General features: G+C 36.6%; 2 protein-coding genes across 5 annotated transcripts in view; one reads left to right on the forward strand and one right to left on the reverse strand.

Annotated features, from left to right (window-relative positions):
• The window catches only part of Pmch (pro-melanin concentrating hormone), a 69,456-nt gene extending 55,859 nt beyond the window's left edge, over nucleotides 1–13,597 (forward strand). Inside the window, exons 3-5 of the mRNA XM_055627789.1 lie at nucleotides 12,237–12,554; nucleotides 12,885–13,083; nucleotides 13,343–13,597. Of these exons, the coding sequence (XP_055483764.1) occupies nucleotides 12,237–12,554; nucleotides 12,885–13,083; nucleotides 13,343–13,392 (567 nt within the window). The 3' untranslated portion in view covers nucleotides 13,393–13,597. The remainder of the gene's footprint in view (nucleotides 1–12,236; nucleotides 12,555–12,884; nucleotides 13,084–13,342) is intronic.
• A 42-nt stretch (nucleotides 13,598–13,639) lies between these two features.
• Parpbp (PARP1 binding protein) overlaps nucleotides 13,640–17,255 on the reverse strand; it is a 54,897-nt gene continuing 51,281 nt past the window's right edge. For all 4 annotated transcript variants that reach the window (XM_055627943.1, XM_055627945.1, XM_055627944.1 and 1 more), the window contains 2 exons: nucleotides 14,489–14,621; nucleotides 13,640–14,070 (listed from right to left, as the gene is read on the reverse strand). In XM_055627943.1, the coding sequence (XP_055483918.1) occupies nucleotides 13,739–14,070; nucleotides 14,489–14,621 (465 nt within the window). In that variant the 3' untranslated portion in view covers nucleotides 13,640–13,738. The remainder of the gene's footprint in view (nucleotides 14,071–14,488; nucleotides 14,622–17,255) is intronic.

The raw sequence follows: 17,255 nt of genomic DNA on the forward strand, positions 1-17,255 counted from the left end.
AAGAAAGAAAGAAAGAAAGAAAGAAAGAAAGAAAGAAAGAAAGAAAGAAAAAGAGAAGACCGGTAGTGTTTGGTTTTACCCTAGGTCTCTGGTTCTTGGTTACCCAAGCAGTGTTAAGTATGGGTTCCTTCTTATGGAATAGGCCTTAAGTCAAGTCAGACATTGGTTGGTTATCTCCACAGATTCAGTGCCACCACTGCCCTAGCATATTTTGCAGACAGGACATATTGTAGGTCAAAGGTTTTATGGTTGGATTGGTTCCCACATGTCTCTTTCAGTAGCGTGTAAAGTACCTTCCCTCACCAAGAGACTCAAACGTAGGGGTTAAGGGTCCATGCGGCAACAGCTTGACTTTTCCATGATCAATGAGTTATGTGGGTGTTGTACTCAGCAATGGGACCCTGATGTCATTTTGTGGAGAACAAAATGTCTTAGTAACAGCATGGGTCATTTGGGGATTTCCAACCGCCCCCAACCCCCGGCCAACAGCTCAATTGAATGCTACCCAGTCATGCCACTGAAAGCCTCACCAGGCAACAAGAGATGGCCTGTTGAGACTCGATGTCCACCATTACCAGAAGTCCTCACTAGAACAGGGCATGGTGTTGCAATCCTTTAATCCCCTTGGGAGACAGAGGCAGGCAGATCTCTGTGAGTTTGACGCCAGCCTGGCCTGCAAAGTTTGTTCCAGGAGAACCAGGGTGACACACAGAGAAACCCTGTCTTAAAAATACCAAGTCCTCATTAGGATCACCTTCATAGATTCTAGGGGTTTCCACTGCACTAGGTTTCCATACCTCCCCACAAAGTACCCCCAATCCCACCCATCTCTCCCCACACTTTTCTTCTACAACATCTCCCTTCCCTACCTGGACACCACCCCCAAGTTCACTCATAAAATATATTCCATTTTCCCCTCCCAAGGATATACATGTGTCCCCGTAGACCCCTTCTCTTTACCTAACCTCTCTGAATCTACAAATTATATCTTAGTTGTCATTTTCTTAATGACTAATATCCACCTATAAATGAATACATGCCACATTTTTTTTTTATCTTTTTATCCTTCTAGGATAATTTATCACTCAGGGTATTTTTTTCTAGTTCCATTCATTTGCCTGCAAATTTCATGGTGTCATTTTTTTTTAACATCTGAGTGATATTCCATTGTGTAAATATACATTTTCTTCATTCATTCTTTTCTGTTGAGGGACATGTAGGTCGTTTCTAGTACCTGGCTATTACGAATAAAGCCACAGTAAACATGGTTGAGCAAGTATCATTGTGATAAGATGGAGCATCCTTTGGGTATATATCCAAGAGTGGTATATCTGGATCTAGAGATTGATTCCCAGCTTTCTGAGGAACTGCCATATTGATTTCCATTGTGGCTGTACAAGTTTTCACACCCACAAGCAATATAGGAGTGTTTTCCTTGCTCCACAACTTCACCAGCAAAAGCTGTTATTTTGTGGTTTTGATCATATACATTGTGACAGGTATAAAATGGAATCTCAAAATAGTTTTGATTTGTATCTCCCTGATGGCTAAGGAAGTTGAACATATCTTTTAAGTGTTTCTCAGCCATTTCATATTGCTCTATTGAGAAATCTGTTTAGATTTGTAGTCCATTTTTAACTGGATTATTTTCTTGTTATATAATTTCTTAAGCTCTTCATATATTTTGGATATCAGCCCTTTATTGGATGTGGAATTAGTAAAAGAATTTTTTTTTCCATTCTGTAGGCTGTGGCTTTGTCTGATTGACAGTGTCTTTTGCCTTATAGAAGTTTAACAGTTTCATAAATTTCCATTTATTAATTGTTGAACTTAATGCCTGCACTATCAATGTTCTGTTCAGAAAATCATTTCCTGTGCCAATAAGTTCAAGGCTATTCCCCATTTTCTCTTCTATCAGGACAGGGTATCTTGTTTTATGTTGAGGTTTTTGATCCACCTGGACTTGACTTTTGTGCAGGGTGATATGTATGGATCTGTTTGAATTCTTCTACAAGCAGATATCCACTTAGACCAGCACCATTTATTGAAGAGACTGGGTTTTTTTTTTTTCTCTCTATGGTTTGGCTTCTTTGTCAAAAATTAGGTGTCCATAGATGTGTGGATTTATGTCTGGGTCTTTGATTCCATTGATTAACGGGTCCATTTTATGTCAACATTATGCAGTTTTTATTTCTATAGTTTTGTAGTACAACTTGAAACTGGGAATGGTAAGACCTCCAGCAAGTCTTTTGTTGTTCAAGATTAGTTTAGCTACCCTAGGATTTTTTTTTTCCATTTGAAGTTGAGAGGTTTGTAAATAATCGTGTTGGAATTTTGATGGGAATTGCATTGAATCTGTAGATTGCTTTTGGTAGGAAGGTCATTTTTATTATGTTAATCATACCAATCCATGAGTATGGCAGATGTATCTTCTGACAAAATTTTCAATTTCTTTCTTCAGTGAAGTTATTATACTTGCTTTGTTAGAGTTATCCAAAATTATTTTATATTATTTGTGGCTATTGTGAAATGTTTTCCCTAACTTCTTTCTCAGTCTGTTGCTTGAAAATAGGAGGGATACTTTTTGTGTGTGTTGACTTTGTATCCAAATGATGAAAGTGTTTATCAGGTTGGAGTTTCAGGGTCATTTGTGTATACTATCATATCATCTGCAAATAATGACACTTTTACTTCCTTTCCAATTTGTATCCTCTTGATCACCTTTAGTTGTCTTATTGTTCTAGCTATGACTTCAAGTACCATAGATATCGTGAGAGGGGAATTGCTGAGTTTCTCTCAGATTTGATATTAACTACAGGCTTGCTGTAAATGCCTTTATTATGTTGAGGCATAGCCCCCTGTATCCCTAATCTCTCCAGGACTTTTATAATTAAGGTATTTTGAATTTTTGTCAAAGGCCTTTTCTACTTCACTGAGATATGTCTTTTCCCTTTCAGGTTATTGATGTTGCAGATTTACTGACTTTCATATGTTGAACCACCCCTGCATCTCTGGGATGAAACCTACTTTATCATGGTGGATGATCTTTTTGATGTATTCTTGGATTTGGTTTGCAAGTATTTTGTTGAATAGTTTGCATCTCTGTGAATAAGGGAAATTGGTTTGTAATTCTTTGTTGAGTCTATGTGGTTTTGGGTATCAGGGAACCTGTGACCTCATAAAATGAATTGGGTAATATTGCTTCTGTTTCTATTTTGTGATGTAATTTGAGAAATATTAATGTTAACTTTTCTTTGAAAGTCTGGTAGAATTCTGCACTAACGCCATCTGGCCCTGGGATTTTTTTTCATTGGGAGAGTTTTAATAACTGCTTTCATTCCACTAAGAGTTATAGGTCTATTTAAATTATCTGGCCTTGATTTAGTTTTGGCAAGTAGTACCTATCAAGAAAATTATCCGTTTCTTTTAGATTTTCCCACTTGGTATAGGGTTTTTGAAGTATGACATAATGATTATTTGTTTCCTCAGTGTCTGTTGTTATATCTCCTTTCCATTTCTGATTTTAATTTGGGTATTTTCTTCCTTTTAGTTCGTATGGATAAGGGTTTGACTCTCTTGTTGATTTTCTTAAAGAACCAACTTTCATTGATTCTTTATATTGTTCTCTGTTGCTATTTTATTGATTTCAGTTCTCAATTTTATTATTTCCTGTCATCCTCTTGAGTGTGTTTGCTTCTCATTGTTCTAGAGCTTTTGGGTGTGCTGCTAAGTTGCTAGTATACAATCTCTGGAATTTTTAAATATGCACTTAGTGCTATTAACTTTTCTCTTAGCACCACTTTCAAGGTGTCCCACAAGTTTTCTATGCTGTGTATTCATTTTTGTTTAAATCTAGAAAACCTTTTTATTTCTGTTAGACCCATTTTTCATCCATTAGAGAGCTGTTCAGTTTCCATGAGGTTGTAAGCTTTTCGTTGCTGATATCCAGCATTAATCTGTGGTGGTCTCATAGGATACAGGGAGTTGTTTCAATTTTCTTGTATTTGTTGAGACTTGCTTCCTGTCTGAGTATGTGGCCAATTTTGGAAAAATTTCCCTATGAGGTGCAAAGAAGGTATAAACGTGTGTTTGTATGCATGCAGTGTATGTGGAAACCAGGACAACCTGGGGTGATGGTGTTATTTCAAGCTCCACTTCTCCTCATAGAAAAGGAAGAGGGTAATAGCATGGAACTATGATTCCAAATTTTATAATTATGGAAAATTCTATTTACCTTTTTTTTAACTCCCAAGAAAATGTTCCCCCTACTTTATTAAAAATATTTATTTTTATAAGTGTTTTTGCCTGCATGTATGTAAGTACCCTGCATGATGAGTGCTGGGAACCAAAATCTAGGCCCTCTGCAGGAGCAACAAGTGCTCTTCACCACTGAGCCACCTCTACAGCCCAGGGCAAGATTTCTTCCTGACCTGGAGCACACTGAGTAAGCTAGGCTGGCCAATGAGACAGGATCCATCTGTCTCCTCTTTCCCGTGAGATGACAATTGTGTTGCCATACATTAAAAAAAGAAAACCTTGTGTTCTGGGAGACCAACTTTAGGTCCTCATACTTGGCACAGTGAGGACTTTAACAAAGTCTGAACTATGTCTCCTCAGGTCAGATTTAGGTGTTATTATGGGAAAGAATTTATCAGTAAAGTCATTAATTCAATTGACTTTCATGGACAGAGGAATATTTAGATTTTTAATTTTTTTCTTGTGCCAGTCTCATCTTGTAAATATTTACTATTTGTTTGAAGAACTCAGAACACTATAGCCTTAAAATTGCTCATATGTGGGGCCTAGAAAGATTTCTCAGAGGTTAAGCGCACTGTCTGCAGACCAGCAGAGGGCACTAGATCTCATTATAGATGGTTGTGACTCACCATGTGGTCACCGGGAATTGAACTCAGGACCTTTGGAAAAGCAGCCAGTGCTCTTAACCTCTGTGCCACACATGTGAGCACAGGTCCAAGGAGTCCGGAAGAGTGCTTTAGGTCCCCAAAAGCTAGACTTACAAGAGCTTGAGAGCTGCCTGATGCCGGTGCCAGAAACAGAATTTGAGTTCTTTGGAAGAGCACTATATGTTTTTTAACCACTGAGTCATTTCTCTATTTTCTTTAAAATACTTTCAAAAGTAAAGTCTTGGGGCTTGGAGAAACAGCACATGGTTAGTTTACACAAGGGTCGACCCTCAGCACTAAAAATAAACTAATGCTCACCTCTTCATTTAAAAAAAAAAAAAAAGAGCACTGTCTGCTCTTCCACATGTCCTGAGTTCAACTCCCAGCAACCACATGGTGGGGCCCAACCATCTATGAGATCTGGTGCCCTCTCTGGTGTGAAGAGGTATATGTAGACAGAATATTGTATACATAATGAATAAATCTTTAATAATTGCTCGTTTTTACAAGTAAATATTTATTGTGACACAGTCAATCCCTTTTAAGTACACAGTCTATGGCATGGCTGCTTTTGCACTGCTATAGAGGCACTATGGCCATGTGACCCAAAAAGCCCAACATATGTATTATCTGAAAGTATGTACTATCTAGCCCTCTGCAGAAAAATGTTCGCCAATTTTGTGTTCGTTTATTTGTAAAACATTGTTGCAGATTTTCATTTCTTAGTGTTTAAGTTTGTGTCTGTGTAAATATGCGTACATGTTTGTGTGTATGTGTGTGTTAAATCTGAGAATCACAAGGAAAAACGATCAAATCCACAACTGTCCAATTAAAGCAAGTTGTAACCAAGACCCGGAAAGATACGCACGGTATATACTCAGTTGTAAGTGGATATTAACCATAAAGTCCAAGATAACTAGGTTACAATCCACAGACCCAAAGAAGCTAGCAAAAAAGAGGGCCGAAGGGAGGGTGCTGGAATCTTACTCAGAAGGAAAAATAAAATAGACATTGGAAGTGGATAGAGGGAGGGCACTGGTGGGACGAGGGCATGAGGAGGGGAACAAGGTTCAGTAGAAGATGTGGGGACAGCAAGATGGGAGGGCTGGGACAGCAAGATGGAAGGACTGGGAGAACATATCTGGGGTGAGCCTGCGACCTGGGATGGTGGGGGGAGACCCTTGCTGAGATTCCTAGCACCAGGAGATGTGGAGCCTGAAGTGGCCACTTCCTGTAGCCAGGTGAGACTCCAAGTGGGGAGGGGACACCAACCCCCCACCCCCAAAGCTTCAATCCAAAATTTGTCTTGCCTACAAGATGTGCAGGAATAAAGATGGAGAAGAGATTGAGGGAATGGCAAACTAATGACTGGCCCAACCTGAGACCCATCTCATGGAGAAAGCCAACCCTTGACATTATTCAGGATACTTTGCTATGCTGCAAAGTAGCAGACAGGAGCCTAGCATAACTATCCTCTGAGAAGCTTCATCCAACAGCTGATAGAAACAGATGCAAAGACCCATAGCCAAACAATAGCCAGAGCTTTCAGACTCCCTAAGTGGGGTAAGAATTGAGGGAGCCATAGGTGTCAAGGACACCAAAAGAAGACCTACAGAGTAAACTAACCTGGACCTATGGGAGCTCACAGAGACTGAACCAAAACCAAAAAGCATGCATGTGCTGGACCTAGACCCCCTATACATATGTAGCAATGTGCAGCTTGGTCACCATGTAGGTCCTCTAACAATGGAAGTAGGGGCTATTTCTGACTCTGTTGCCTGCCTTTGGGTCTTTTCCATACCTGAGCTGCCTTGTCTGGCCTCAGTAGGAGAGAATACACTTAAGTCTTGCTACAACTTGATGTGCCAGGGTTGGTTGGTAGCCATGGGGGTGGGGAACCTCCACTTCTCCTCATAGAAAAGGAAGAGGGTAATAGGGTAGAACTGTGATTCCAAAGTACAATCTGTGATTCAAAGCACAAAGCTTAGCATATATAGCAATCATGAAAATAAAACAAATTGTTTAGGGGACTCTAATATTATAGAGACAAGCTAATATATGGCAAAGTTATTCCAGGACCCTTACAATGTGCTCTCTTAGCAAGTACCAAGTATGCATCAAGACAATACAGCAGTAAAATCTAAATAAGTATATCAACCAACAAACCAGTTAGGAAGACCCAAACAACTCTTTACTGCTAGGGATTTAATTATTAAAACGGCCATCAATGCAAAACAGTTAGAGGAAAGAAAAGCTTTTCAGCTTATGTGCTGACACAGCAGGATCTCCATGTGGAAAGAAAAAAAAACAGGAACTATGTCCTACCACTTATAAAATGTAAGAATTAATATGGAAGATTTAAATGTAAGATAAAAAACAAAGTATTAGGAAGTAAATTTTTCATGAGTTAGAAATAAGCAATTTTTTTTGTTTTTAATTTATTATTTATTATAAATTACTCACTTTGTATCCGGGCTGTTAACCCCTCCCTCATCTCCTCCCAATCCCATCCCCCAAGCAAGTATTTATTAGAAAATGAAAACCTTGTTCCCTCTCTTCAACCATTACCTCTGTCTATTCTATTTCCCCTTCTGTAAGAGATTTAAGCATCCTCCCTTGGATACTCCTTGTTACTTATCTTTTTAGGGTCTGTGCATTGTTGTATATTTATCCTACACTATATGGCTAAAATCCACTAATAAGTGAGTACATACCATGCATGTCTTTCTCAGTCTAGGTTACCTCACTCAAGGATGATCTTTTCTAGTTCCATCCATTTGCCTGCAAATTTCATGATTTCATTCTTTTTGTGTTTTTTTATTTTTGTTTTTGATAGCCGAGTAGTATTCCATACCACAATTTCTGTATCCTTTCCTCCACTGAGGGACATCTATTATGAACATAGTTGAGAAAGTGTCCTTGCTGTTTGGTGGAGCATCTGTTGGTTATACACCCAGGAACGGTATAGCTGGATCTTGAGGTAGCACTATTCCCAATTTTCTGAGAAAGTGCCAGATTGACTGTACAAGCGCCAAAGTGGTTGTACAAATTTACATTCCCACCAGCAATGGAGGAGGGTTCCCCTTTCTCCATATCCTTACCAGCATGTGCTGTCACTTGAGTTTTTGATCTTAGCCATTCTGATGGGTGTAAGATGGAATCTCAGAGTCCTTTTGATTTACATTTTCAGTTTTTTAAAGCAACAAACTAAGGAAAAATTATTTGAATATACAAGTTCATGCTTTCCTGGCTTTTAGGCTAATTGATCACCTGCAAAGCAAATAATTTAAGAGTATCATCAGCCATGATTCTCAAAAAACTTATTCTTACCACATTGCAACAGTATGCTAATTGTAACAAATAAGAGAAGTTTAATAACAACATGATTTACAGAGATGGTGTGCACAGTAAATCTTCAGAAAAATGAAGCCACAATTGATATAAACCTAGTGGTTATACAGATTTCCTGAGCCATACAATTCCATCTGGCAATAGCTGTTGTTGTTGTTGTTCTGGCAATAGCTGCTGTTGTTGTTGTTGTTGTTCTTCTTCTTCTTCTTCTAAGTTGCTTTCTACCACTTCGGGAACTCTCATTTTCAGCATCAATGAAAAAAAAATTTGCCATGCTCTATTGCACATCAGAGTAGCCAATGTAAAAGAAGTCAACATTAAAAATTGGAAACTATCTCCGTAATTAAATGGTTTGGGGATACCTCACAGTGTTCAGAGGCTAGAACAGTTTAAGCAAAATAAAGGAAAACACCAGCTAATTTTTTAAACTGTCAGAATGTTTTGGATTTGGCCCCAATCTTAGAGGAAGCCTAGCCAAGACAATTCACCCAGTGGAAACTTAAAACAAAATACATAATTATTAATATTTATTATACTCCAAGACTGCAACAAAGAAGAAAAGAAAAAGGTTAGTACTAACAGGCATGTCTGTAAATTATGCACATACCTTCAAAGGAGGTTTTAAATGCTAGGAGGGGAGTGGTAGTGGGGAACCAGGCCACAAGCAACAGCATTAAGGAGATTAAAAGCAAACAAACAACAGAAAAAAACAGATAAGCACTCTCTAAGAGCAAAGACAGAGATTTTTGTTTAAGTAATACCCAGGAAACAATTGCCTATTTTAATTTTAGTAGCCTCAAGTGACTAAGCATTATGTCTATCTGATAAAATGTTAATTTGCAGACACTATACAATGTAAATTCCTAAAACAAAAAGTGGAAAATTAAATACCTCTCAATAGCTGAAAAGACAGAAAAAGTTTTTTTAATCTTACCAAGAAAATCCCACACCCAAATAGTTCAACAGTAAAGGAATACACTCTCCCTTATTATATTTTATGAAATTATTAGAATCTAATTTGAAACTCAGATACATCAATATTAAAAAGAGAACTTAGAGGTCTCATTCAGGATAATAAAATTAATGTTACTTAATGAAACATTTCCAAGTTGGATATAAGTAAAAGATTTGTTTTACAAACACATGAAAACTTTAATATGAGAAAAAAAATCTATTCTCTTATTAAAGAAGAAAATTATAAGACCATTTCCAAAATACATATGGTATTAAGGCCAAACTTTGGGCAGAATGCAGAGAATCTTATGAAAGAAGTGGGAAATAATAGTAAGAGCTACAGAGGACAGAAGGTCCACAAGGAGAGCAACAGAACCAAAAAAATTGACACAGGGGTCTTTCCTGAGACTCATACTCCAACCAATGCATGGAGATAACCTAGAACCCCTGCACAGATATAGCCCATGGCAATTTAGTATCCAAGTGGGTTCCACAGTAATGGGAACAGGGACTGCTTCTGACATGAACTGATTGGCCGGCTCTTTGATTACCTCCCCCTGAGGGGGAGCAGCATTACCAGGCCACAGAAGATGACAATGCAGCCAGTCCTGATGAGACCTAACAGACCAGGATCAGAAGGAAGAAAAAGAAACCCTCCCCTACCAGTAGACTTGGGGAGGGGAGTGTGTGGAGAAGGGGGAGAAAGGGAAAGGTTAGAAGGGGAGGAGGGAGGGAACTAGAGGGGGGATACAAAGTAAATAAATTAAAAATAAAATAAAGATTGATGCAAAAATAAAAAAAATAAATTTAAAAAAATCTAAAAATTTGTGGTCAAACTGCCAGTAAGGTAGAAATAGAAAGGGATCCCCTGCCCTTTAGACAGTGCCCTTTAGACCATAGAGACCTATGGCCATGTTCTAGGGTAAATGCTACATCCTCCATGAAATTATCATTCCTACTGCAAAGATGTCCGCTCCCTCCATTTCAATACTCACTGGAGATTTGGACTACTATGCCTTCATGGAAAGTCCTACAGGAATCCATATGCTTTTGAACTAAGAATTGTCCAAGAATAGCCACAGGACTGCTTAAGAAAAATTGATGAGAAATGCCATTGCTTATGAAATGTCTGGTAGACTTCACCTATAAGACATTAAAAAATAGATTGATAAGGCTGCTGATGTGACAGCAGAGTGAAGAATTCAGGAAGGGGCCCACACATTCAAGGAGCCTGGCATACTGCACCGACAGTCCCACAGGGCAGTAGGAGGTGACGTATAGTGACCCAGGAGGTATGTAGAGACAACAGAAACCAAAAATATACCAAAAAGCCAAAATATACCATTGTTCACAACATTCTAAATAATTTAGGTTTAATAATAAATGATAATTGTGAAAATGATCATATTTAAGTTTTGAAAGGAAAATATATGGAAATGTATTAATAATCGTAGAATTAGGAAAGATTTCTTTAGCAAATAACATATTAAAAATAATTAAACATGAAGAAAAAAATTCACATATGAATATTATGCAGCCTGGGTCACCAAAACACACCACGAACAAGTTGAACTAACAAGCCCCAAACCAAGAAAAATATTTCCAACATGCACATCCAATGTCCAGAATAGTACATGAAAAGTCATCATAATCAATTATCAAAAAACAACTAAAAGCCAGGCCTGGTCTTCCTGCTACTCTGAATGTTAAGGAGGACTGAAAATTTAAGGCCTGCCTGGGCTCCATTGAAAAACAGGGCTACACCATCTAAAGAATAAAAAAAAAAAAAAAGGGGGGGGGGGGCCTAGAGACATAGTTCAAAGCGGTAGAGCATCTGGCTAGCGTGTCCAAACCCTAAGTTCAAACCTCAGTTCCAGGGAGACAGCATATAAAACACCTAAAAGCTCAACCTCTTTAGCAATTACAGAATCAAATTTCAAAGTATAACGAGATACTCAAGCAATGTCAAGCCCAAACATGTGGCAACAGGGATTCTTGTACCCCATTAAATGAAAGCATAAATTGGCTACAACTATTTTGAAAAACATTTGGCATTTCTAAAACCAAACGTACACACATTCCATGGGTAGAAATTCCACACCTAAAAACACAGTTTTATAAACATACACACACATACACGCACATACACGCAAACACACACATGCACGCATGAGAATTTATTAACCATTAGAATCTTAGAAATTAAATCTGAAATTTTATTAAAAAACACAATTTGTAAGCTGGCTATGGTGGCGCAGCACATGCCTGTAATCTTGGCATTTGATAGGGTGAGGCAGGAGGATTGCTTTAAGTTTAAGGTCAGCCAGGGATACAAAGCAAGATCTTGTCTCAATAAATAAGAAACAAAGCAAAAATCTAAAATTTCTAAAATTAATCTTTATAAATACCATGAATATTCTTTTCACAGACTTTTTATCTATTAATTACTAAATTCACTAATAAAAATCAGTTTCATCCTCTTGGAACTGAGATAAAACACATCAGACAGATCAGTTTTAGATGAAGTATGAACAGTCTTATTTTTTTGTTTGTTTATACCGACAAGCATATGTACTTTAAACACAAAAGATCATATCGAGTATTTATAAGGGAAAATCTTTCCTAGAGATAACTTCTATTTAATAAGGATTAAAAGGACATAAAACTTTCATCCCTATTATCCATGAGTTAAATAACTTGTTTTAATATCTTAATCAGAAAATACACAGAAGGAAACAGTAATATTAAGAAAGCCTGGTGTCCTGTGGTCTTCTTAAATAACAACCCACTTTCAAAAGCCTATAATCCACTCAACAGAAAGTCTTCCATTAAAGACGTTAATCAGATTCTGAGAAAATTCACACACAAAATAAACAACAGGCCACTAAAACCAAAACAATGCAGGCATTAGTGGCTTTACAAAAGACTAGGCTCCACAGGATGAGTCATTTCTAAACTGATGAAAAGATAAGTCCTTCAAGTGTTTTCTATTCAGGCAGAAAATATATAAAGGTAGGAATCATTTAGCCACTGCAGAGTGAGAAATTTTTTATCCTACATATTCTTGTTTGGCTTTATGCAAGCATCAAACTAAGGATAGCAAAGATGAGTCTCTCTTCCTACGTGTTAATGCTGACTTTTTCTTTGTTTTCTCAAGGTATTTTACTTTCAGCTTCCAAGTCCATAAGAAATTTAGAAGACGACATAGTATTTAATACATTTAGGATGGGAAAAGCTTTTCAGAAGGAAGATACTGCAGAAAGATCAGTTGTTGCTCCTTCTCTGGAACAATACAAAACCGATGAGAATGGTTTCATGACGGATGATGAGAACAAAAATTCAAAGGTAAGTACATGTAATCTGTCTTTTATTGCACTAGTAATGAAAATGACTTTTATAATTACAAATCACCTAGAAGTAAACTTCGTATTTTAATTTTATAAATAGGAATACATGCAAACAGTATGTCACAGTATGTATTAAGATGTACAAGTTCATACAAACCAGGTGCTTCCCACATCTTACCTAAAAACTTTGTTTCTTGTATCTAATATATTTGGAAGTGAAGAGCAGTGCAGAGTATCTTAGAATTGGTCAGCAAGAATGTTCTGCAACTGTATTTTAGCTCTACTCTAAAGAAGACAGCTAGTATGCAAACCAATCTTCTCTTTACAGAACACAGGCTCCAAACAGAATCTCATAAATCATGGTCTGCCACTGAATCTGGCTATAAAACCTTACCTCGCTCTGAAAGGACCAGTAGCTTTTCCAGCTGAGAATGGAGTTCAGAACACTGAGTCAACACAAGAAAAGAGAGAAATTGGGGATGAAGAAAACTCAGCTAAATTTCCTATAGGAAGGAGAGATTTTGACAGTGAGTAGCCTTTTAAAAACTTAATTCCTACATATTAACTCTATAACGTGAGCTCTGAGCAAAACTGATTTGGATATGAGTATGAGCATAACAAAATCAAGTAAGCTCAGTTCTCAGATAGTAGGGGACCCCTGTCAACACAGAAAATCTTTCAAAATCAGTAATCGTGGTTTGATTTATTCGGAGTTCATTATTAATAAGTCTATAATTTTTTCTTAATTCTGTGTGGTAATTATAGCCATTGTTTGTTCCCTTTCAGTGCTCAGGTGCATGCTGGGAAGAGTCTACCGGCCCTGCTGGCAAGTCTGACAGCTGCTGGTCCACATCATCCTTTCAGACAGCTCACTGCAAATGGAGAGAAAAGCCCTTAATGTTGACATGACTTGTGTATTATCCTAAGTGTCTGTTTTAAAAGAAACTAGTTAAGATATGTAATAATCAAATGATATGCTTTGACTTGTCCATTAAACTTCACAAAAATTCTGCATAATTCTGACTTACTGGTGTTTTTGAATAGTGGTTAATATGTGAGCCTCATACACATTTATCAAAATGATAAGGCATCAAAATTTACATCTTGAGATTTAAAAGTGAGCCAATGGCTTTGGTGAATGGTCTTATACGTACCTAAATCTGAAGCACACAGATGACAAAATCATAGCCTGAAAAACTGGCTTAATGTGGTCTGGCCAGGTATCAGTTTGTACTTGGCAGTACACCTGTTGCCTTTTGCTCCTCTGACTAGTTTGCCACCAGCTTTAGTGTGTGAGTCATTGGGTACTTTAGGAATCTTAACATTTTTATGCTGGTATGGTTCATTTCCATCATCACAGCAAATATTCTCACTGTTAAAATCTATTTGTTTCCTTTTTGATGTTTTATTTTCTGTAGATTTTCTTAATATCTTATCATCTCTACTTCTGTCCAGATGTACATTTTCAGAACTTGTTTCAAGTCTTGCTCTTCCAACAGATGAAGGTGCTCCCTCTGTGATGAAGGATGACAAAGGGAAAGGAATCATGATATTTAGTATTAGAAACCATGAGACATATGAAATAATCATTAAAAAAGGACAGAGTATTTAAAGATATATTATTTGTAATATATTATCCTACTCAATTAAAGGTCAAGAAGTAGCAATATTATCACATTAGTTTTCATTTTATTATGTTACCTCTCATCCCACACATAAATATCTATTTAAAATTATAACAGGCAAAACTGAATTATTTTCTAAATCCACTTAGATTACATTATATCATATTCCTATCCATAAATCTCTACTTAGATTCAATTTCTTAAACAAACCCAGGGCTAAGTCTTTCCATATCTTAGTACTTTACAAAAATAATCTAGTTTTAACAAGGTAAAACAGTTGGTTGACTAGTTGTTCAAAGTCAATTACCAGAGACTTCATTTTCCAAGTGAGAAGCACTCAACGGCTTTGATGATAAATTACTATTCCATTTATTCTTGGTCATTATATAGTCATCCTTATAAGTACAAGCAAACTGTGATCTAATTAATGTCTGTCTCATCTGACAACAAAAAGAAAATATACAATTAGATTCTGTCTTACTTTTCATTTAGCTATATACACACTCCCCACTGATTGACACAGAATAGGCTATTCTTACAAGACCCATCAGTCACCAGGAACTTTTAACTTTATTTTGTTTAGTTTTCAAACTCACTCATTGCTATGACTGTCTTCTCCATTCTTTTTAGCTTTATCCATATATATAATATTTTTATAACAGTTCTAAACTTCAACTTTATACTCTTGAGAGGTTTTGTAACACATTCCTTTGGGCTGCTTTGTAGTGACTATTATGATAACTGAAGTAATAATATATACATAAAATCATAAAGGGAGTTCTATATTTTATTAAAAAAGGAGCATAACACTTTGAGAGAAAGTGTAGCACATGTGATTAAAGAAATTGGTGGAAGGAGAAATACTATGAGAAAAATGGGAACTGAGAAGCTAAAAGAAACAGAAATAATATATACTTAGAAAGAGGAACACAAACAACATGGAAAGACATTTTAATTATTTGGGAAAACCAGAGTTTTTAACTATATCATTCCAGAAAGACTCAAGGAAGAGTTTTAATGGTCAAAAATTTAAAATATGCACTTGCATTTAAACTCAGATAAAAAAATGAAAGCCCAACTTTCTCATAAACAGAAGATAATCAGACAGATAAAGTTAATTCTAAGTGGGGTGTGGTCCTAACATTGAGGCGAAAGTAGGAGGATCAAAAGTTGAAGAACAATCTGGATTATATTCTGAGACACTAGATGACAAGGAGGTAGGAGAGAGGGAAAAGAGAAAGTCAATTTAGGAAATAGGACAGGAAAACAAACAGTTTGGAAATGTATTCTGCAAATATAAGACTTCTGAACTATTAGAGGATTAGGAAGACACTTCAGAAAAACATAGTCTACACACATAGCTTGGATATCATCAATTACAGTTGGTCCATAACCATTAATTATTATGGGGATTTCTCCAAATCATTAGAAGATACCCCATATATCTTTTTAACACCTCAAGTTATAGTTATATTATGCTAGATATGACTAAGAGTACTTACTGGTTGAAATAGAACTACATACTCTCAGTAATTACCTTTTACTTTATGTAATTAGAGACCAGTGTTTCAATTCACTCAGATATTTGTCAAGATGATGGCAATAAAATCACTGACCACAGTTTAAAAGATATGAGAATAGCCAGCCTCCTTTCCAGCTGCTTCATAAAAGCAAATTTTATTTAGAGTGATAAATTATCTTTACGGTTAATGAAAGCCATACTCATATTAGTAAAAATGGTATTCCATATTTTTCAATGAAAAAATAGACAACTGGAGATTTTTAATCACAAAGATACAAAAAGGTGTAAAAATTCATAAAACTAATGTTACAAGGCAGTGTGTTCTTATAGTAATGAAGACAGGTACAGGTGAGAAAAAATGATTAACCACGAAATACATATCAAAATACAAAAAACAAGCATCTTTCTCCACTGCATGGCCAGACCCTTATTTGTGCATGTGTATATGTGTTCATCCCCTTATCTCAAACCAAAGTGCAGGGGTATAGATATATCAATATATATATAGGGACAATCATAAGATATGCATGCTCACTTTGGAGATCTACTATAGACACTGGATGGCTATTATGACACAGATAAAGTGTGTATGCCTATAAAATAAGTTCTACTGAACCAGGTTTCTCAAGTCCAGGCCAATACTAAAAGGCTAATAGAATGTAGCTAGAAACAAGGACTTATCATTAATTAGTTTCTTCATGTAATTATTAAAACAGTGTAAGCTACAATGCCTTGCATTTATAATTTGAAAGGGAATACTTCTCCTTTGTTCTTAAAAGTTGAATTTTTCTGCACAAGATTAGTGGTCACATAGAATTGAGATTACTTCCTGTTGAAAATCTTCCAAATCTCTATGTGTATTTGATTTGGAATCTCAAATAAGTAAAACAATTCCCCTTTGAAAGTGCTTTTGAAGTACTAAACAACTCAAAATAATGTCTAGATTCATACTTGGCTATCCACAGTGAAATTCCAACAAACTTCAGGCTTGCCAAGCATTGGAAATGTCCTTTGCCACACTTCTTTTTAAATTTAAATTATTAGGAGGTTCCCAGTTAAAGGAAAATAGTACTCACATAGGAAAGCCTGACTCTAGTTAAAGCACTGAAAGGCACAGACACTTGAGTTAGATACATTTAAGAAAATGAAAGTCACCGCACGGGTGGAGCATGCCTGTGATCCCAGCACTTGAGGAGGCAGGTACAGGCGGATCTCTGAGAGTTTGAGGCCAGCCTGGTCTACAAAGTGAATCCAGGACAGCCAAGGCTACACAGAGAAACCCTGTCTCCAAAAACCAAGAAAAGAAACAAAGAAAGGAAGGAAAGAAGGGAGGAAGGAAGGAGGGAGGGAGAGAGGGAGGGAAAGAAGAAAGGAGGGAAGGAAGAAAGGGTAGGTAAGCTACCCCTATACAATTAATAAGCTTGAAATAGGAAACCATCCCCCAAACACTTGTTGACTATGTATCTTAAATAAATTATTCCAATTTTTTTATTCTTACATAACAACATGTTCAAAAGAATAGAGATTTTATATCTTTTGAAACATATATAAA

Source organism: Psammomys obesus, unplaced genomic scaffold (assembly GCF_907164565.1).
Source record: "Psammomys obesus unplaced genomic scaffold, mPsaObe1.curated_primary_1811, whole genome shotgun sequence".
Classification (NCBI taxonomy): domain Eukaryota; kingdom Metazoa; phylum Chordata; class Mammalia; order Rodentia; family Muridae; genus Psammomys; species Psammomys obesus.